Here is a 22,156-nt window from a genome sequence, read left to right as displayed (position 1 = left end):
GCTTAGCTAAGGGGACAAGTCAGGCTTGCTACCACCAGACCAGCTCTCCTCTATACACATACACACACCGGAATGTGAATTCAAGCTTATCTGAAATCTTGCCAGCCCTGCCTAGCACCCACCGGGACCTTGCGCATGCAAATTTGGCGGGCATAACCCCTTCCCCAAACCAAAATCTCTTTGCGTGGGCGGAGAAAAAGGTCACGAGTCACGCGCGGAGGCCGGCGTGCGCGCTCACGCACGAAGAACCCGCCCGCCGGGCCAGCCAGCCTGCCAACGCGTAGGACTCGAAAAACTGCCCCTTTGGCGGGCGGCTGGAGTGGCATCTTCCTCCTGCAAGCGGCACCCAATCGCATTAGCGGGCTAGGAGGAGGCGGGCCTGTCGCCCGAGCCTCCCGCCCCCTCCTCGCCACGTGCGACTCGCAAAAACAAGTGACGTCGTAGAACGCCGGCCGAAATGTTGCAGCGTTCTGTCCATTCATGCCGGCCGCCCATTCACAAACCGGGGCTCCGATTAGGGTGGTGCAGGGAAAGCCGGGCAGAGGCTGAATTGGGCGCAGCGGAAGCCCCGTTTTCCGCCAGCTTGTGCTGAGGTTTGGGGAGGAGCAGCAAGCCGCCCTCCCTCTAGAAGCAAGGGAGGCAGCCCTGCCTCTTTTCCCGTTGTGTAAGCGTTGTGTAAGCGGGGCCTGGTAGGGGAAGCCGACGCGGAGCGCTCTCTGGTGCCGGGTAAGTGGTAGGAACAAGGGGCCGGCCGCAGCCCAGCTTTCTCTCCAGCGGCGGGGTGGGTCTGCCCCCATCCCCGGCTCCAGGGCGGGGTTCGTCGTGTGACCTGCCTTGCAGGGTTGTTGTGGGCATGAACAAAGGGATCGGGAAGCGGGAGATGTGGTTGGGGCGTGGAGGTTACAGCACACCAGCGCCTTGAAAGGCTGGGGTGAGTATGTGGCCCTCTCTGCTCTGGGAGACAAAGGTGCCTTGTACCCAGGGCCGGACTGGGGGCACTGAGAGGGCGGTGGAATGTATGTGGGGAGGGCACCACGTTTTGAGCAGAATGGGTACTTAAGGGTGGGAGTTGGGGCGCTGGGGCGCCATGCAGGTAGGGTGCACCAGGAATATGCCCTGTTGCCCAGTCTGAGCCTGCTTGCACCCCATCTGACAAGTGGTCTCTCTAGATGCAGTTCTTCCACGTGCAGGAAGGAGGGGGGCTTTTGGAGCCCTTCAGGGTGGGGGTGGGGGTGGTTAGGGACTCCCCCCCGCAGCTGTTAAACTACAACTCCATTCCAAGCCACAATAAATTGTGTCTGGGAAGGATGGGAGTTTGTTTGTTTTTATCTGTTTCTCTTTACCACTTGACACGTGCATTCCTAGTTAAGTGGGTAAGTTAAAATACAACAAATATATATAAAAGGATAAAATGACTAAAACAACTATGATCTAAAACCAAGTGAAAGCCTGAGAAAACAGGTGTGCCTTTTTAAGGGTCTTTTAAAAAGTAGTTCAGCAACAGCTGGAGGGCCAAGTTTGCCCACCCCTGCCTTAGAAGGACCGGAGTCCAGATCCTTTCAAACTGCAGAGCAGGAGCCGTCACGGAGGTCTTTCTCCCCTCCCCATCATTCCATGCTTTTGGAGGGGAGTGGCAAGAAAATAGGCCCTGCCTGCCTGCACCCCCTTTCTTGCAGAGATACTGTGGCACGGGTGCTGTTTTTATCTCACTTTCACCTTTCTGGTTCCAGTACTCTGCTTTTGATGGCCTGGTCCCTCTCCTCTCTTGCATCTGCTGCACCTACTACTACTACTCCCTGCCAAAACAACAAAACACAAGGAAGGCACGCCCAAGACTCTTAGGTCAGAGCTTAAATCTTGGCACCTGTTTTGAGGCAAGTACAGGCAGTGACAGCAAAAAGGCCTCAGGGCATGTGCAGAGTGCCTATTCATACATTATGTTCAGTGTATGTGTGTGGTAAACCGATGTATGGTACGTTCAGATCTGTATGCACATGCAGTTATTCACATCTTGAACACACACATTTTTAACATGAGAAACTGCAGGTGGGAAGCACCTTCTTAAAAGAGGCTTTCTCCTTCTCTCTTGCACAAAAGGAATGCCTTGAAGATGATGTCTGCTACGACACTCAGATCCCAAATCTAGAAACCAGAAATGATAATGCAAAATTAATTAATCAGTGAACCCTTAAATTCATACAATTAAGCAACTAAGATGTCTTTGAGTGGCAGAAGAGGAGAGCTGTTCTTTGAGAGGAGAGCTGGTCTTGTGGTAGCAAGCATATGACTTATCCCCTTAGATAAGCAGGGTCTGCCCTGGTTGCATATGAATGGGAGACTTGAAGTGTGAGCACTGTAAGATAGTCCCCTCAGGGGATGGAGCCACTCTGGGAAGAGCAGAAGATTCCACGTTCCCTCCCTGGCAGCATGTCCAAGATCGGGCTGAGAGAGATTCCTGCCTGCCACCTTGGAGAAGCCGCTGCCAGTCTGTGAAGACAATACCGAGCTAGATAGACCAATGGTCTGACTCAGTATATGGCAGTTTCCTATGTTCCTAGTCCTACTTTAAAAGCAGATGATCATCTACACTTTATTGGTTGGTTATTTTTTCTTTTTTTACAGCAGTCCCTTTTTAAAAAGCAGATAATCAGTTGTAAGCTTAAACGAGTATCCTTTCTCTGACCTGATCTTATTCTCTCTGAAAGGAGGCTGTTTGCCAAACTTACAGACTGGAACTTCCATGTCCAGAGGAAATAAACTATTGGATACTATTTGCTGGAGGAACAGTGGGCTGCCTTGCCCTTGGAGGCTGACCACTGGGATGGGGCCGTAATGGCTCAGGGGTAGAGCACCTGCTTTGCAGGTAAAAGATGCAGATTAAATCCATGGCAGTATTTCCAGGCAGGGCTAGGAGAGACTCCTGCTTGATACTTTGGAGACTGGCTGGCCGGCCTCTACCAGTCAGTGTTGACTACCAGTCTTAACTAGATGGACCAGTGGTCTGATTCACTAGAAGACAACTGCCTGTGTACCACTGCAGAAACAGGATGCTCGACTGGACCAACTCTAGCAGGGTCCCTCAGGTATGCAGGGCCCAAACCGTTTAGGGCTTTCAAGGTCAAAACAGCACCTTGAATTGGACCCAGATACAGATTGGCAGCCAATGTAGCTCTTTCAAAATGGGGGTAATATGGTCCCAGTGGACAGCTCTGGATAACATCCTAGCGGCCGCATTTCATACTCTTCTGTGCTCTCTCAGTGGCTAGTCGCTCCTTGGTCTGCATCACAGTTTTCAGAAAGCGTTTGAAATCTTGGCTTTTTAACCAGGCCTTTATATGATAGTGTCTACTGCTGCTGCTTTGTATTTTGCATGGTTATTTTATGCTTGTATTTTAAATCTTTTTAGTCAGATCTATGTTTTTATATTTTAGCTTCTATTTTAATCGTGTATTTTTTATAGTCTTGTTTTAATTTTTGTGTGTGAACCGCCTTGGGATTGTTTTAATGAAAGGCAGCATATAAATTTAACAATAAAGAAAAAATAAATTTTGCACTAGCTGCACGTTTCGAATATTTTTCAAGGGCAGCCCCACCTAGAGTGCGTTGCAGTAATCCAGCCGTGACGTGACTGAGGCGTTCTCTTTGTTTTTAATGATAGGTGGCTCCTTCTTCCAATCTGCTGCCTGGAAGGTGTGCAGGTGCCGTTTCCTTTTTCAGATCCTCCTTGGGTCTGTGGGGGCTGCACAAGCACTCGGGAGTCACGGCCATGTCTCAGAAGAGGCAGAAGCGGAAGGCGGCTGGGATGGCGGCGGAACCCGCAAACGAAGCAGCGGAAGACGGAGTTGCGTCTGACGGGTCAAAGAGCAACAGAGAGATGACAGCAGCGCCAGAAGCATCATGTCCGGCTACGAAGAAGAAGAAAGTGGATGCTGGGTGTGCAGGAACTGGGGCCCTGGCAGAAGCGGTGAAGCAAGCCCGCTTGAAAGTAGCGCCTTCTGTCGCGGAGTTCAAGTATAGCAAGAAACGGGTCCGGCTGATCTCTGAGGACTCTGACCTCACGGAAGGTGCTCAGGGCATCCTCTACTGGATGTCACGGGATCAGAGAGTGCAAGGTGAGAGATTACCTGGACTGCGGTGGCTCATGGCTCATGTGCCCCTATTTAAAACAAAAAACAGTACTATGGTAGCCTCATTTCCCCCAGCATGAGAGTGCTGGCGCAGCATAGTGGATGAGGGTAGAGACAGACATGAAATTTGGGGACGAGAGGGTCCCTTGGGAAATGCCTTGGCTGCATTCAGTCCAAACATGTAAGTACTATCTATCATAAACATTTATATCCTGCTGTGTTAGTCCAGAGATGTTCAGAGTGGCGTTCAATGAAAGGGAAAGTTTGGAAGAAAACTTAAAAAGCAGTGGCTCATTTATAGATAGGCTCAAAGGTGGCCCAAGGTGGCAGGCCTGGTAAGGAGGAAATGGTACCATTCAGATAGGTGGTACTGTTCACCACTGAGTGAATGGCAGGCAAACCTTTCTGCAGAGACCTTCCCACCACCAGAGCACTACAATGGAAAATGACTGATTTGGAGCGTGGGGGGCGGGGCCTTGGATAAACCGCAGTGGTGATGGCCCTTGTGGCTGGGCATGATGGGAGTTGTAGTCCAGCAACATTTGGGGACCCAATTTTGAGAAACCCTGATGAAGGATATTCAAGATAAGCACCAGTAGTTTAAAAAAAAGAAAACAACTTTATTATTGCAAGTAAAAAGAGAGAGATAGAAATAAGCACCAGAACTTTTAATTGTGCTCAGAAACAAATCGATAGCCAGCATAGCTGTTTCATAACTGGCAGATGGTCCCATTTGCTGGTCCTATTCACTAGTCACCTGGCCACTATGTTTTGCACTAAGGGAAGTTCCCAAGTGGCCTTCAAGGGCAACCCCCTGTACAGTGTGGCCCCTCGCAGGAGACTCCTCTGACGCCTTGCCTGGGGTTCTCTTTGCAGACAACTGGGCCTTTCTTTATGCCCAGCGCCTGGCCTTGAAACAGAAGCTCCCGCTGCATGTCTGCTTCTGCCTGGTGCCGAAGTTCCTGGAAGCCACCATCCGCCATTTTGGCTTCATGCTCCGTGGCCTTAAAGAAGTGGCTGAGGTACTGGCATTGGGAATTCTCTTCCCTGGCAGGGTGGGAAGTGGGGAGTGTCGGAATGGCGGGAATCGTGGAAAGGGAGATGCAACTCCTAGCATCCATTGTAAAGCACTAATTCCTAGGCTTGAGAAATAAATCCGTGAAATAATTGAAACAGTACTGCGCTAGGCACATCTGGGATCCAGCCCAAGGCAGCTTCAGATGTTCCTATACCCGAATTTACGAAATAGAAGATGACTCTGAATTTAAGACAATCTCCTTAAGAAATACAGGATAAGTACAGGTTATACCTGTATTTACCAGAAAGGAAGAGGACTCTGAATTTAGGAGCAGCCCCCAATTTCTAATTCCAAAGAACTTGGGGGAAACCTAGGATGCAGGTAAATACAGCAAACCTGCTCAGAACAGAGACTTGCACAGAAGTTTCAAGACAGAAGATGAAGAGAAGCTTCGTCTCTTCTCTGCTTTAAAATGGAAAATTTGGGCGATGGAGGACATGAGAGCAAAGTACCTCAATTTCTAATTTGGAACTCAAGTCTACTTTGGCTTTCAGAATTTTGGGAAACTGGTCAGAGGCTTCAAAGATGCTCTGTTTGGACTCCAGGTGGAGCACAGCAGATTTATGTCTGTTGCTGTGTGGGAGATGCAGAAGGGATGTCTAGAGAGCTGAAAGCTACATTTACAGCCAATATCGACACAGCTAAGACTTGTGTTCCACAAATGTTGACTGATCTTTGTAAGGAGGCCAAAGTTTGTTGTCCTCAAGATGACCAGAAGACTGATGCTTGGGTCCCCTTTGACCCAATCCCGTTCTTCCTTTTCCTGCTTTCTAGGAGTGCCAGGAGCTGAACATCCCCTTCCACCTGCTCATCGGCTTTGCCAAAGATGTGCTGCCCACCTTTGTGACGAAGCACAGCATTGGTGGGGTGGTGACGGACTTCTCCCCTCTCCGCGTTCCCACGCAGTGGGTGCAGGACGTCCGGGAGAAGCTGCCACCAGACGTGCCCTTTGCCCAGGTGAGGGGGTCCTGAGGGTGGCTGGAGTGGGGGGTGGAATCCATGCAGAAGGGCTCCCAATTGCCGTACTTGTCCACTGCCATTCTGTCTTGTAAAATGGCTCACGACAGCTGGACTCCTACATGGGATAATAGCTCGTGTCTTCAGTGTCTGCTTCAGGTATTTAATAAATTGTGCCTTGGCCGTAGAAGCTGATGCCACCATACTTTTGTTAGCCTTTAAGTTGCTACGAGATCCATTTTTTGTTTGTTTCTTTGCTACTTGGGCTTGCTTCTTGCATGTATGTGCGTCACTTGATGACGACTGCAATCTCAAGTGATGACTTGACATGTATGGATGGACCCTTGCAGCAGAACTTGGACATGGCCTTAGCGTAGCCCTTCTCAGTGGAGTTCGTTTCACACTCTTGTCAGCCAGCTGGCAGTAAGGCTGATCTGCACATGCAGCAGAATGAGGTGGCAGAGCCCCCAGGTGGTAAAGTGGAGCATACCACCTCAGAGTGCAGGTGGGTGGATGCCTTTTTTTTAAAATGGTCCCCAGTCTGAAAAACTCCCTGCAAGTTTAAAAAAAAAAAAAGCTAGCACCTCAGGGACTCCTTACTGTCCTAGTTTTCTACTTGCAGAGAGTGACTTTTTCGAGCATCGAGGAGCAGTCGGGGATAGCACCCTGCTCCTGTGCTCTGAAGTAGCCCAGGCTGTCCCACCATTTCATTTTGCTGTGTGGCTTGGCCAGGGCCCAGGTGCACAGCACTCAAGGCCAGAGAAATCAGCCGATGTATTTGCTGCTGCGTACAAGGGGTAAGGTGGCTGCAGTTCTGGCACAGAGGTCAAGGAGAGCAGATCTAGGGGTGGCCCAAGGTGGGGTGGCTCCTGCCAGCCCTCTTCCAAAACTGGCCTTTGCAAGCTTGCAAAGTGGGGGGGGGGGGCGCCTCTTCTCTCCTTGTGCTTCTTGCAAATGTTGCAAGGAGAAGCGCTGCCTGCAAAGCCTGCAAAGGTCATGTTGGTCCTGAAGGGCTGTTCTCAAGGCACTGTTGGGGGTAGGATGGCGCCTTACTGTCCTGCTGGCAGCCCAGGAATCTGCCTCCCGAGGCAACGGCCTCTCCTCCGGGAAGGGCTTGTTCTGAGCGGACCCCAGACTTTTGGCACAGAGGCTTTGCTTTGAACTGAGCTGGCTTGCGGTGGTCACCTCCTCCTCCTCTTCCCGAGACGTGGGCCAGATCTTAGCAGCAGAGCTCAGGGCCTGGACTGCTGCCTGTAAGGCTGGGGAAACCTGGGTCAGACCCCCCGGTTGCCTACAATGCTCTGCCTCTTGGCCTCCCTCCGCAGGTTGTCTGTCGTGCAGCAAGAACAGTGCTCCGAGCTCCTGAATAGCTTCACACCTAAAGAAGTACAATATGTTTAGCGTCTTTAAGTTCCGTTGAATAACACTCTCCTGAAGTCAAGGACACCCTGTGCAAAGATCTCTCTTCTCCCATATTATGATTGTGCCAAGTGTTGTCTGAGAGACTTCCGAAGTTCTCAGGGGAAGAGATGCTTATTACTGACAGAGATAGAATTGAAGGGGATTTTGTTGTTTTTAGTAGTCTGAAAATTTGGGCTGGTTGGCTCCCCATCAGAGCTGCCCTCATCAGATGTTCTCGAGAAGTTTATAAAATCAGTCTCTTGCTCTGGCCCAGAGATTCTCAAGCCTGCATCCCCAGATGATGTTGGACTTCAGCTCCCATCATCCTGAGGGCCGCTGGGGAGGATGGGAGTCCAGCCACATCTGGGGGCCCAGGTTTGAGACCCCCCCCCTCTAGTCCTGTTTCAACCATTGTGCCTGGAGGTTTCTGTGGGGCGGGGGGAAGCAAGCAAGAGCACCCTGGCTAGCCACACAGTTGCTGTGCTCGCTGGCCATGCCACTGAGCTTTTGCTTTTTCGGTGTCTGTCTCAGAAGGCAGTGCCAAACACAGAGAGGGCTCCCTGATAAAGTGTCGGTCCCATAATGCATGGACAGACCTTCCTACATTCATCACTGTCCTCGGCAGACAAGCACCAAATTCAAGGGCACCCCAGGCAGTGGCCAGGAAGCACACTGCTGTGCCAGCTGGGCTAGCTGGCATGAACCGGCATCGCTCCCCGTGTTCACTGCATGCAGGGAGAGCAACATCTAAAGAGCTTTCCTCTTTCTCTCCCACTTCTGCTTTCCTTCCTTCCTTCTGGCTCTCCAGGTTGATGCCCACAATATTGTCCCTTGCTGGGTTGCTTCAGACAAACAGGAGTACGGGGCGAGGACGATCCGCAGGAAGATCCATGACCGACTAACAGAGTTTCTTACGGAATTCCCACCTGTCATTCAGCATCCTTATCCCGCCACATTCCAGGCAGAGGTAACCGCCATTATTGTTGGGGGCGGGGTCTGAAGAATCCGGCAAGTGTTGCTTGAACTGCTGCAGAACGTCTGGTGGGTGGTCTGAGGCTCTTCTCTGCAGGCGGGGGAAACTGAGGCTGGGAAAACAACGTCTGTCCCGGGCCGGCAGGTGACCTAAGAATTGTTTTGCTGGATTAATGCAAAAGTCCATCTCGTTCAGCATCCTAAGAACAGCCCTGCTGGATCAGGCCCAAGGAAGCCCACCTAGTCCAGCATCCTGTTTCCCACAGTGGCCCACCAGATGCCTCTGAGAAGTCCACAGGCAAGAGGTGAGGGAATGCCCTCTCTCCTGCTGTGGCTCCCCTGCAGCTGGCATTGAGAGGCATCGTGCCTCTGAGGCTGCAGGTGGCCCACAGCCACCAGACTGGTAGTCATTGATAGACGTGTCCTTTGTGAATTTGTCTAAGACCCTCTTAAAGGCTTAGTCTGGAGTCCTGTTTCCAGCAGTGGTCCAATCGATGCCTTCATGGCCTGCTTGTGAGCTCCCCACAAGCAACCGCTGTCCTTTATTATTGGGCCCCGTAAGGCAGTTCATGCAATGATAAAGAGAGGATGATGAGGGTCTTACCCACGTTCAGGAGCTGTGTGCAGTCCTGAATTTTGATTGTCTGCCAGGGGAAGAGAAAGTAGGAAGGGATTGCGTTTGAGTCTCACGCTGGATACAAGGGGTCTGTCCTACTTGGGCCTGGAGCACCTTCCTTATGAGGCAAGACTACAGCATCTGGGGCTTTTGAGTTTGGAAAAGAGGCGACTGCAGGGAGACATGGTCGAGGTATATAAAATTATGTATGGAGTAGAGAGAAGGGAAAGAGAGAAATTTTTTCTCCCTCTCTCACAACACAAGAACCAGGAGTGATCCCATGAAACTGAAGGCCAGGAAATTTAGGACTAGCAAAAGGAAGTACTTTTTCACACAGTGCATAATTAATCTCTGGAATTCTCTGCCACGGGATGTGGTGAGGGCCGCTAACTTGGATGGCTTGAAACCACTAGCTTGGATGTTCTTCTGTACCTAGTAGCTTGCCCAGCAGTTGAGTGAGGTAGGAGGAAATATCCTTCTCCTCAGCATTAACCTCGCACACGATCACTTCCTTCCCCATCTGCCTTGCTTTCTCTTTGTAGATGATAAAAAATCAGGACTGTGCACCAGCTCCTGAACTTGGCTAGAATTTGCCTTATACTGAGTCAGACCCTTGGTCCATCTAGCTTAGTATTGTCAACACACAGACTGGCAACAGCTTCTCCAAGGCTGCAGGCAGGAATCTCTCTCAGCCCTATCTTGAAGATGCTGCCAGGGAGAGAACTTGGAACCTCCTGCATGCAAACATTCAGGTGCTCTTCCCAGAGTGGCCCCATCCCCTAAAGGGAATGCCTTAGAGTGCTGCAGGCACATTTAGTCTCCCATTCAAATGCAGGCCAGGATGGACCCTGCTTAGCAAAGGGGACAATTCATGCTTGCTACCACAAGACCACCACCTTAAGTGGCGCAGTGGGGAAATGCTTGACTAACAAGCAGAAGGTTGCCAGTTTGAATCCCTGCTGGTGTGTTTCCCAGACTATGGGAAACACCTCTTATCGGGCAGCAGCAGCAAGATAGGAAGATGCTGAAAGGTGTCATCTCGTACTGCGCAGGAGGAGGCCATGGTCAACCCCTCCTGTATTCTGTGGGCGCCAGGAGTCGAAACTGACCCAATGGCACACTTTACTTACCACAAGACCAGCTCTCTCAGCCTCTGCAAGCCACACAGTCTGGACTGGAAAGTTGGAATGTGGGTTGACTTGGTTGCAAATGGTCCCAGTTGCCTAGACTGAAGTATGAGGAACTTGCTTGCCCTGGGGATCCGTTCCTTGCCACGGGCTCTCCCCTGAAGCTCCTTCTGCCATTCTCTAGCCCATCGACTGGGACGCCTGCTATGCCAGCCTGCAGGTTGACCGCTCGGTGAAGGAGGTGGACTGGGCCCATCCGGGCACGGCTTCTGGCCTGGCAGTGCTGGAGCATTTCATCCAGGAGCGGCTCAAGTTCTTTGGCACCGAGAGAAACAACCCTAACAAGGCAGCACTCAGCAACCTCTCGCCCTGGTTCCACTTTGGTGAGTAGGCAGTGGGGGGCTGAAAGCTCTGGATTTCACATTTTTGGGGCCGGGGATAATCTAACCCAGCAGAGTCCTCCACCTTGGGTCACCAGATGTTGCTGGACTACAACTCTCATCATCCTCAGCCGTCGTGGCCCTGGTCAAGGATTTTAGAAGTTTTAAAAAATGGTACGTCAGTTTAGCAGGTGCATGGTAGGAATATGGGGGGCTGCCTTTTACTGAGTCTGACCCTTCCATCTAGCGCAGTATTGTCTGCACTGACTGGCAGCAGCTCTCCATGGTTTCAGGCAGGAGTCTATCCCAGCCTTACCTGGGGATGTTGCCAGGGAGGGAACCGGGGACCTTCTGCAAGCAAAGCAGAGGTTTTACCACTGCTGCTGCTGCAGCAACAGCAACAACATACTGCTCTTCAACCAAAGTTCACAAAGCAGTTTACAAAGCAAAATACATAAATAAAAGGGTCTCCTGCCCCCAAAGGGCTCACAGTCTAAAAGAAACGTAAGGCAGATACCAGCAACAGCCACTGGAGGGATGCTGTGCTGGGGCTGGATAGGGCCAGTTGCTCTCTCCCTGCTAAATATAAGCGAATCACCACGCTAAAAGTTGTCTCTTTGCTCAGTTAGCAGGCTACGGCCCCGTCTCCATTGCTGGCTCCAGGGCCATCAAAAGGGCTTTGGAGTGCCACGTCATTGAGTTGTCTTGGGCTCTTCCTGCAGGTCAGGTTTCGGTCCAACGAGCCATCTTGGAGGTGCGGAAGTTCCGCAGCAGATACAAGGAGTCGGTGGAAGGCTTCATCGAGGAGGCTGTGGTGCGGCGGGAACTGGCGGACAACTTCTGCTATTACAATCCAAACTACGACAAGGTCGAAGGTAACGGGCCCGCTGTAGGGCTTTGCTTTCTTCTGTCCTGCGGCTGCAAAATAGGGAAAGCCATGGCCTACTTTGCAGGGTCGTTGTGAAAGCAAAACGGAATAAGCACTTCGCTCTGTCTGTGTGTTTTTCTTTTTATCTCGCTTTTCTGCAATCAGATGCACTCAGATATGATGCACAGATATTAAAGGTATAGCTATAATTAGAAAACAGCAGACAGCAAAGTGGCACTAAAATAACAAATGTGTTTATGTTTGGTTAGCCATCTTGGGCATCTTGTATGGAAAATGAAGATAAAAATATTTCAGTTGATCAAAGAGGGAGGGGAAAGAAAATCCAAATATTAGATGCTTTATAAAGGTTATCACGAATCCTCCAAAAATGGAGAGAAGGAAGCCCAGTAGGTCTCCCCGGTTTCCCGGCTGCGTGGCTACCAGTGAGAAGTCTGTCTCTGGCACTTGGCAACTTTACATCTAGTGGTTCTGAGCCCGAGAGCAGGTCTTCCAAAAATGGCCTCTAAGTTTGGGAATTTGCCTCTGAGCAAAGACAAAATAAATTGGTCTTGATATAGCACCATGAATGTACAGGGTGACTCAGAGATTCCCAAGCTTGGGTCTCCAGATGTTGTTTGACGACAACTCCCATCATCCCCAGCCATAATGGCCTTGGCCATTGTATCTGGGGATGATGGGAGTTGTAGTCTAACAACACCTTGGGAATCCAAGCTTGGAAAAGCTCAAGCAGAAAGCAGATCTGGGCCCAAGCAGTGCGCAATAGCAGAGCCAAAGTACATGTTCTGGTGGAGATCCATTTTCTTCATTCATGAAAAGCCGTGATGGAGGCTGCCAGTTTGATCGGAGCAATAGGAGAGTGTGATAAACCCTTTCTCTTAGCTTTTTCCCATTGAAATCCTCCTCTCCAAGCCGCTGTTTGTCCTTGTCCCCCCTGGGTTAAACAGCAGCTTGTAGGGCAAGGGTGGAGGAGGCTGATCAGGAAAAGGGCACGGGGTTCTGACCTCCTCTGTCAGCTCTAACTGGCATCCCCCAAAACTGCATTTCTTTTAAAAAAAAAAAAAAAAAATCCTGGCGATCCAATCACTCATTTTTGTGCAGGTGAATTTCCTGCTGGATTGTGCCCCATGTTGGATGTTGGTGTGTCTGGAGCGGGGCAGTTGCTGTTTGGTTAAAAATAAACACAAGTCTTCATTTGTTGGCTGCCCCATAAAACAAAAGATTACAATAAAATACAAAAACATTTCAAAAACCTTTTGTAAAGGCCTGGGTGAGCAGAAAAGAACAAAGTGATGAACCTCACTGGGGAGGCTATTCTGCAGACGGGGTACCACCACCAAAAAGGCCGTCTCCCTAGCAACCAGTTGCCTCGGCTCATTTGGCAGGGGTCTTCGGAGCCAGGCCTCTGAAGAAGATCTCACAGTCCAGGTAGGGACATTTGAGGCAAGGTACTCTCTTGGGTAACCTCATCCATCCCGAGCGGTTCAGGGCTTTAAAGGTTAAAACCAGCATGGGGTTGTCTGTCCGAGGCAGTCACCAGAGCATCTTGAGCTATCCCCTGCCATTATGCCACGTCTTAAACCCTTCTGTATTCTGCAGAAATTCAAGGACTGGCTTCCAGCTTGACTGCACAGCTTGAGCATGTTGGAACACACTAGGGTTGCCAACTGCCCTGCAGTGCGCAGGATGACTAGACTTCCTGGGGGGAAATGCTTGTCCCGTTTGGGATTCAAGTCGGTGGCTCGGGGAGGGCGTGCTGGAGTCAGGTGAGACTCGGAGAGAAGGCGGCAAAAGAGCCCCTTACCTGGACCCACCTTCCTCCCAAATGAGGCAGATCACAGAGGCGTGAAATTGGCCCGATCTGCCTCATTTGGGGGGAAGGCGGGTCCAGGTAAGGGACTCTTTCGCCATCTTCTCTCCATTATGTCTCGCCTGCCCCCAGCACGCTTGTCGCCAGTGCACCCACCCTGAGTCCCCGACTTCACATAGTTTGGGGGGCGGGAAGAGCTCTCGCCACTCATCAGCAGCAGCAACCACCCACCCCCTGGTGGTGGTGACCACCGCCAGGTAATGACGCCCAGTGGCTGCCACCTGGGGCCAATAAAAGTCCCTCCTCTAGGTGCCCTGGCCGCGGGTGTCCCCATTTCCACCAATGCTGTGTTGGCAACCTGAGCACACCCTCATGTTTGTGAACGTGTGGCCTACAAAGTGTACATTGAACTCAACACTGGCAGTCCCTGAAGTGCAGTTCTGTGTGTGGCTCTTGGCGTTGAGGATGGTTTTTCGTTTCATTCATCTCCTACTGGGCTGTTGCATTGACCATTGTCCGTTTGTGCAGCCTCAATCTGTAAAAACCGACACCATTGCCTTTCCCAGGTGCTTACGACTGGGCTAAGACCACGCTCAAGCTCCACGCCAAAGACAAGAGGCCTCAGCTGTACACCCTGAAGCAGCTGGAGGAAGGGAAGACACACGACCCTCTCTGGAATGCTGCGCAGGTAGCCACAACTCGGCGGACGTGAGGACACCTGGTGGGCGGCATGTGCTGGGGCGGTGCCTTTATTTATTTATTTATAATATTTATACCCCGCCCCTCATGGTTGGAAGCCAGAGTCTTCTCTTCCCACTTCTCTCTCTCTCTCTCTCTCTCTCTCTCTCTCTCTCTCTCTCTCTCTCTCTCTCTCTCTCTCCATGATTGGCAGATCGGTTTATCAGCTGGTCTTGTGGTAGCAAGCATGAATTTTCCCTTTTACTAAGCAGGGTCTGCCCTGGTTTGCATTTGAATGAGAGACTACTTGTGGACACTGTGAGATATTCCCCTTAGGGGATGGGGCCGCTCTGGGAGGAGCATCAGCATGCTTGCACAGAGAAGGTTCCAAGTTCCCTCCCTAGCGTTTCCAAGATAGGGCTGAGAGAGACTCCAACCTTGCAACCTGCAATCTTGGAGAAGCTGCTGCCAGTCTGTGTAGACAATACTGAGCCAGATGGACCAATGGTCTGACTCGGTATAAGGCAGCTTCCTTATGTAACAAATACAAATAAGGAATTTGTCACACAATACTACTACTGCTACTATTTATATACTGCTTTCCCAAAGTGCTTTACCTAGAGAAATAAATAAGAAAGAAGGTGGTCCCCTGCCCTGTCCCCACATTCTTAAATGAAATACAAGGTAGACCCCAGCAACAGTCCCTGGAGGGATGCTGTGCTGGGGATGGATAGGGCCAGTTGCTCTCCCCCTGCTAAATGAAGAGAATAACTGCTTTTTAAAGGTGCCTTTTTGCTCAGTTAGCAAGGCATATGCATAACAATGCATGGTTAATGCATAGAAATGACACCCCCCAGGATGTGGTGGTGACCAAGAGCTTAAATAACTTTAGAAAAAGATCAGACAAATTGATGAAGCATAGAGCTTAGGCAAGAAAGCAAAATGGATCCTCCATGCTCAGAGGCAGTATACCTCTGCTAGATGCCACAGGAAGGGGCAACCAACTGGAAAGGGCTGCTGTTCTGCTCATAGGCTCCCCAGAAGCATCTGGCTGTTGAAAACAGGATGCTGGTCTAGACCAGGGGCTCCTAACCTTGGGTCTCCATATGCCGTAGGACTAGAGACTACAGCTCCCATCTTCCCCAGCCACAGTGACCTTTGGCCAATGGTTATAGCACAGTGGTATCATATGATGTTTCTCTGTTAAGAAGTGGGGTCCCCCGGGGATCTGTACAGGGACCGGTGCTTTTTAATGTATTCATAAATGATCTAGGAGCAGGGGTAAGCAGCGAGGTGGCCAAATTTGCAGATGATACCAAACTCTTTCGGGTAGTGAAATCCAAAAACGCATTGTGAGGAGCTCCAAAAGGATCTCTCCAAACTGGGGGAGTGGGCCACAAAGTGGCAGATACGGTTCAGTGTTGACAAATGTAAAGTGATGCACATTGGGACGAAAAACCCCAACTTCAAGTACAGTGGTCCCTCGACTTACGATGTTAATCCATTCCGAACGCACGTTTGGAGGTCGAAATTGTCGTAAGTCGAAGGGCGCATCCACGGAGGTCTGAAAACATTCGTAAGTCGAGGAAGCCGCATCTAAAAATTCGTAGGTCGAGTAAGCCGCATCTAAAACGGCAACGACTTCCGGTCTTTTTTGTCATTCGTACCTCGAAAACATCGTAAGTCGAGTAGTTCGTAGGTCGAGGGACCACTGTATATGCTGATGGGATCCGAGCTGTTGGTGACGGACCAGGAGAGGGATCTTGGGGTTGTGGTGGACAGCTCGCTGAAAGTGTCGTCGCAGTGTGCGGTGGCTGTAAAAAAGGTCAGTTCCATGCTAGGGATCATTAGGAAGGGGATTGAAAATAAAATGGCTAATCGAATGCCCTTATACAAACCTATCGTGCGGCCACACCTGGAGTACTGCGTACAATTCTGGTCACCATATCTTAAAAAGGACATTGTTGAACTGGAAAAGGTGCAAAAGAGGGCAACCAAGATGATCAGGGGCATAGAGCACCTTTCTTATGAGGCAAGACTGCAACACCTGGGGCTTTTTAGTTTGGAAAAAAGACGACTGCGGGGAGACATGATAGAGGTCTATAAAAGCATGCATGGTGTGGAGAAAGTGGAGAGAGAGAAATTCTTCTCCCTCTCCCATAACACTAGAACCAGGGGTCATCCCATGAAATTGATTGCCGAGAAATTTAGAACCAACAAACGGAAGTACTTTTTCACACAATGCATAATAAACTTTTGGAATTCTCTGCTGCAAGAAGTGGTGACAGCCAATAACCTGGATGGCTTTAAGAGGGCTTTGGATCACTTCATGGAGGAGAAGTCTATCAATGCCTACTAGTCGGAGGGCTGTAGGCCACCTCCAGCCTCGGGGGCGGGGTGCCTCTGGGTACCAGTTGCGGGGGAGTAAGAGCAGGAGAGAGGGCATGCCCTCAACTCCTGCCTGTGGCTTCCAGCAGCATCTGGTGGGCCGCTGTATGAAACAGGATGCTGGACTAGATGGGCCTCCTTGGGCCTGATCCAGCAGGGCTGTTCTTATGTCCTTATGTCCTAGTTGAGAGGTTCTCAGTCAAAGGCCACTGTGGCTGAGGATAATGGGAATTATAGTCCAACGAAGATATTTTAAACTGTGTCTTTTATTCTGTAAAACTGTTCTGTTCTTATTCTGTTTTTCTGTTGTATTTTAAAACTAAGTACAGTGTTGGGGGTTTGCATTTGTCAGGCTATCTACAAATGTGATAAACATCTGGGAACTGAAAATTGTGAACCTTTCTATACCAGGGCTGCTCAAATTTAGCCCTCCTGCAGGTGTTGGCCTACAACTCACATAATCCCTGGCTATTGGCTGGGGATTATGGGAGTTGTAGTCCAAAAACAGCTGGGGGCCTAAGTTGAGCAGGCCTGGTCTAGACAGATCCTATAGGTAGAGGGCTGCCTTTTGTGCTCTTCCTTGTTCACTGCAGCAGAGACCAGTGTATTCATGGTGCTCTACAGAGTGGACACTGCCCAACCCCACAGGAACATGCTGTTATACTAACTCTCTATCTTTCCCAACCCTCCCCCTCAGCTCCAGATGGTTCATGAAGGGAAGATGCATGGTTTCCTGCGCATGTATTGGGCCAAGAAAATCCTGGAGTGGACCAACTCCCCAGAGGAAGCCTTGAAATTTGCGATCTACCTCAACGACCGCTATGAACTGGATGGCAGAGACCCCAATGGCTATGTGGGTCAGTAACTGGGAGAAGCTGGGAAGCCCTCTAAAGAGAGGGAGGGCTTCGCAGAGGGGACAATTCTTGCTTGAGAAGGCTGGTCTTGTGGCATCAAGCAAGAATTGTCCCCTTTGCTAAGCTGGGTCCACCCTAGTTTGCATTAGAATGGGAGACTACATATGTGAGAACTGCAAGAAATTCCCCTCAGGATGGGGTTGCTCTGGGAAGAGCATCTGAGGTGCCAAGTCCCCTCCTTGTCAGCATCTCCAAGAGAAGGCTGAGAGAGACTCCTACCTGCAACCTTGGAGAAGCCGCTGCCAGTCTGTGTACACAAGACTACTGAACTAGATGGACCAAGGGTCTGACTCGGTATAAGGCAGCTTTGTATGTTCCTAAGGCAGTTCATGACTGAAAAGACTAACCCTTAGGCCTTAGCCCAGGGGTGATCAGCACTGGGGTTCCAGATATTGAGGGGAGATATCTCCACATTGGGGATTCACAAGGTGATTCTCCACATTGGAGAACCCCTGGACCTTAGCCCTTGTTCTGGGTGCTCATGAGTGCATGTGATTAGGTGGAGCCATCAATGTAGCTCACACTTCCACAGATTAGTGGTTCTTTAGAGATGAGCCCCCTTCTTCAGCACCACATGAGAATCAGTTCCCCACTCGCTCCCAAGCTGTGAGAGGGGAATCCAGTGCCATGCTCTTTTTATGGTGGCCTATCTGAGTGTTGCTTTCTCACATGGCCCTGGGTTATGCAGAGGAGAGATGGTCTTGTGGTCACAAGCATGACTTGTCCCCTTAGCTAAGCAGGGTCCACCCCGGTTACATATGAAAGGGAGACTACATGTGTGAGCACTGGAAGATCTTCCCCTCAGGGGATGGAGCCACAGCTCTGAGAACAGCAGAAGGTTCCCAGTTCCCTCCCTGGCAGCATCTCCAAGATAGGGCTGAGAGAGATTCCTGCCTGCAACCTTGGAGAAGCCGCTGCCAGTCTGTGAAGACAATACTGAGCTAGATAGACCAATGGTCTGACTCAGCATATGGCAGCTTCCTGTGTTCACGGTGAGAATGGGATGTGTAGGACAGAGAATTGGGGCAAGACTTCTGGAGCTGGCATGGAAAGTCTAGAGGCCGGCTACCCTCCCAGGGCTTTGATCTGTCTCCTCTTGTGGGATCATGTACAAGCTGTAGTTAAGCAAGAAAGAGTTGGCTGAGGTCCCTTTTAAGTTGCAAAGATCCTATTTTCCCCTCCACAATTTGTGAGAAGTACCCATAACCCCCTTTGTATTTCTGCATTGCTCCATCTGCTACCTTGGTTGACCATCTCTGCACCGCAGGGAGAAAGGCAAACAAGAGACTGACCTGTTCTTTTCTTCTCTTGCATCCGTCAGGCTGCATGTGGTCAATTTGTGGGATCCACGATCAAGGCTGGGCCGAACGAGCTGTATTTGGCAAGATCCGCTACATGAACTATGCTGGCTGCAAGAGGAAGTTTGATGTTGGCCAATTTGAGCGCAAGTTCAGCCCTCGCAAATTCTCCCAGTAGTGCTGACTAGAACCGCAGCCCTAACTCAGGGATAATCACACTTGGAGTGCAAACAAGCATCTGCTATAACCCTCCCTAAGGACTGAGAATCTGCCATTGCTAAAGCACAGGCCTGGGTCTCTTGAGAGCAGGGTGGGCCAATTTGGCCCTCCAGCTGCTGTTGAACTACAATTCCCATCATGCTGGGAGAGTTGTAGTTCAGCAACAGCTGGAGGGCCAAGATGGCCCACCCCTGCCTCCAACCCACCTTGAGTCAGAGAATACCTTCCCAAAGAAGGGCCTCTGCTTTTCACAACTCCTCTGTTTCGGGGGGTGGGGGGGGGACACAAATGAAAAGGCCGAGGACTCCCCTGTTGGGCAAATAACGGCCATGTGCAATATGTACTTGGGGCAAGTGCCGATGGATGTGTCCGTTCCGCAAGGAGATGGGGCCACCAGACTTGGACAGGGTGGAGGCTCCTCCGCTCACTCAAATAATCAGTGGGGCAGTTCACACAACCATCATTTGAAAAGGCCAACCTTGAAAAGGTTGTAAAGCACCCAGAGACGTAAGTTTTGGGCGGTATAAAAATGTTTTAATAAATAAATAATACAATGTGGGTTGCCCCATCCTGGTTTGTGATGGTGTCCTGTTTTGTGAGGGAAACAGCAAGGGCAGAGGGGAAACGAAGTGATAGTCTGGGAGAGAGGGGCTGGGTCGGACAGCAGCATCTCTCGCAGGCAGTCACTTCCTTCCCTGTTGACCCTGAGGTTTCCTCACGCACCATTGCAAAACAGGAGCATGCCTAGCTCTTGAACTAGGGTCGGATGCTTGTCCCGATTATAATCCTGGCAGGGGCTCCCAACCTGGGCTCCTCCAGATAATGCAGCTGGGAATGTTGCCTGGAAGAACCCAGGTTGGCAGCCACTGGCCGAGGGTCTAGACCGGCTGCACCACAAGTGCTTCTACTCCGTCTCCTGGCCTCTGCAGGAAGCCAGTTTTGCAAAGCAGCTGTAGACCCCTCAAGGAACAGCAAGGATGCTCCGATTGGGAAGGAAAGGTGGCCTGGTGGAGCCTGCAGTTGGCCTTGCATGAGTCCATCTGGACTGCAGGAGAGCAGCAGCGGAGTGCCACCTGGCTGCCTGCTGTGAAAACGGAGCATCCTTAGCCACATTCAGACACCATGCTGTACAAGTGTACAGATGTCTGGACACTCATGCACATGTTTGTGTGAGTGACTGTACCTATGCTCATTTTAGAGTGAACCTGGATACAGGCCCTCCAAATGCATGGTACAGATAGGAAGTGTACTACCTGACCTGTGTTCAGCATAACATGTGAATGACGGTACCTGTGTACATTGTACACACGTAAGATCATGGAACATAGCATATGAATGGGCATCTTGTTTCTTTAATAACTCCCAGGAAGCTGCTGGCTGGGAATTACAAGCACTGTCCTGAAACATCAATTCCCAGAGTTGTTTACCAAGAAGCACGGCAAGGAACCCTGATTTAAAACCATGTTACGCTGGTACTAGAGATGTGGTCCCAACGCTCGCCCTTTCCCAAAACAAGCACCCTATCCTACAAAGCTGCTTGCGGGGCCTTCCAGTAAAGCAGCTTAACTATGGCTGGTTTATTTTAGCTCTCTAGAAAAGTTGCTTCTGAGGGAACAAGGAATTGCTGGAATCCATGTGGTGGTACCCCACGCGAGACCAAAGAGCTAAGTAGTTCAGGCATCCAGATCTCATGCTAGAAGTTAGGACAGAGGCTGGGTGTTTGCTTTAGGGCGTGGTCCCAAATGTTAAACTATAACACCCATCATCCCAAGCTGCAGCAGATAGCATGGTTAGCTAATTTGTGCTTGGGGAAGTTGTACTTAAAGAATCATGGAGAGGCTGGTCTCTTGGTAGCAAGCATCAGTTGTCTCCTTTGCTAAGCAGGGTCCACCCTGGTTTGCATTTGAAAGGGCAACTCCATGTGTGAGCACTGCGAGATAGTCCCCTGAGGGGATGGAGCTGCTTTGGGAAGAGCAGAGGGTTCCAAGTTCCCTCCCTGGCAGCATCTCCAAGTCAGGGCTGAGAGAGACTCCTGCCTGCAACCTTGGAGAAGCTGCTGCCTGTCTGTGTTGTAGACATAGCTGAGTTAGAGGGACCAAGGGTCTGACTCTGTATAAGGCAGCTTCTTATGTTCCTAAGGTTACCACTGGGAAGGATGAAAGATGGGAGTTGTAGTCCAACACCACCTGATATGAGAACCTCTGTTTTAGGTTGGCCAGAGAAGGGAGCCTTCTGAGCTGCAGCGAGTTAATATGCTTCTGCTGGTTCCAGGATTTAAGACATGGCTGATTAGTGGTTAATGTTTGAAAAGAGAGGTTTTGCAGCTGCACCTTGCCTAATCCTAAGGATATGGGGAGAAACAGGCAGCATGTACCAATGCAGCACTTTCCCCCCCTTGCTAGCTTTGAAATTCCAGGACTTGCGGCTGGGACGATTTTAGTGTTCTGGCTTCAGGTAACCGGCGCAAAGCAGCTTCGTACACAGAGACTGGGAGTGACTGTTACTGCACTGTAGTGCAAAGCATTTTCTATGCATTTATTGTGCTTTTGTAGTAAAACATTCAGTAGCAAAAATAAACCCCTCAGGGTTGTATATTCATCTGTCTATGAGAGCTTAACAGTTGAGAAGCAAAAAACTTCAGATAACTGGAAGCAGAGATAGCGGTACGTGTGTAGAATGCAACGCTCACCTTCAAGTCTTGCCACACAGCACACTACAACAGGGCTGCACCACTGCGACACCTGCCCCGCCCTCCCCCACTGCTGGACTACAACTCCCAGTGGCCAAGAATTAAGGATGATGGGAGTTGTAGTCCGGCAACAGCTGAAGGGCTGAAGTTTCACAGCCCTGCACAACAGCAATGTGCAACGTTAGCCTCATGGGCCTTCCGTCGTCGTGCCGCATCTTTGGGTGCTTTGCACTGGAAGTGAAGCAGTGGGAAAGGGAAGCTTGCCGACAAGCTGCTTTAGCACCCGTGATATGAAGTGCCACCTCCCTTCTGTGAGAGGAGAGCTCGTCTTGTGGTAAAGGTAAAGTTGTGCTGTCGAGTCAGTGTCGACTCCTCGCAATCACAAAGCCCTGTGGTTTTTCGTGGGTAGAATACAGGAGGGGTTGTCCATTGCCATCTCCCACACAGGATGAGATGATGCCTTTCAGCATCTCCCTATACCGCTGATGCCTGACAGGTGTTTCCCATATTCTGGGGTACACACTGGCAACACTTGGCTTGTTAGTCAAGTCATTTCCCCACTGCACCATTATAGCAAACATTCATTGTCCCCTTTGCCAAGCAGGGTCCACCCTCA

The 22,156-nt window shown here is 50.4% G+C and overlaps 1 protein-coding gene across 2 annotated transcripts; it reads left to right on the top strand.

The window, feature by feature from the left end:
* The first annotated feature begins 372 nt into the window (after nucleotides 1-372).
* On the top strand, nucleotides 373-21,449 carry LOC128352457 (deoxyribodipyrimidine photo-lyase-like). 2 transcript variants are annotated; one of them, XM_053313072.1, is made up of 11 exons: nucleotides 373-726; nucleotides 1,731-1,842; nucleotides 3,659-4,112; nucleotides 5,004-5,149; nucleotides 5,980-6,162; nucleotides 8,372-8,530; nucleotides 10,463-10,661; nucleotides 11,381-11,533; nucleotides 13,921-14,042; nucleotides 17,118-17,277; nucleotides 18,656-21,449. In XM_053313072.1, exons 3-11 carry the CDS (start codon nucleotides 3,767-3,769, stop codon nucleotides 18,808-18,810), a joined length of 1,623 nt encoding a protein of 540 aa, XP_053169047.1. In that variant the 5' UTR covers nucleotides 373-726; nucleotides 1,731-1,842; nucleotides 3,659-3,766; the 3' UTR covers nucleotides 18,811-21,449. The 2 variants fall into 2 exon arrangements, with proteins under 2 accessions (XP_053169047.1, XP_053169046.1); XM_053313071.1 differs by lacking the exon at nucleotides 1,731-1,842.
* Nucleotides 21,450-22,156: the final 707 nt, after the last annotated feature.

The sequence above is a fragment of the Hemicordylus capensis genome, chromosome 3 (genome assembly GCF_027244095.1).
Source record: "Hemicordylus capensis ecotype Gifberg chromosome 3, rHemCap1.1.pri, whole genome shotgun sequence".
NCBI lineage: Eukaryota > Metazoa > Chordata > Lepidosauria > Squamata > Cordylidae > Hemicordylus > Hemicordylus capensis.
Note: the sequence above shows the minus strand (reverse complement) of the source record. Positions and strands in the feature narration are given on the sequence as shown.

What these genes read in the sequence shown, in the direction of transcription:
- LOC128352457 (XM_053313071.1), top strand. Translation starts at nt 3,767, where the DNA reads ATGTCTCAGAAGAGGCAGAAGCGGAAGGCGGCTGGGATGGCGGCGGAA. An exon ending in ACGGGATCAGAGAGTGCAAG is followed by an intron (nt 4,113 to 5,003) that starts GTGAGAGATTAC and finishes TTCTCTTTGCAG; the next exon opens with ACAACTGGGCCTTTCTTTAT. An exon ending in CCGCCACATTCCAGGCAGAG is followed by an intron (nt 8,531 to 10,462) that starts GTAACCGCCATT and finishes GCCATTCTCTAG; the next exon opens with CCCATCGACTGGGACGCCTG.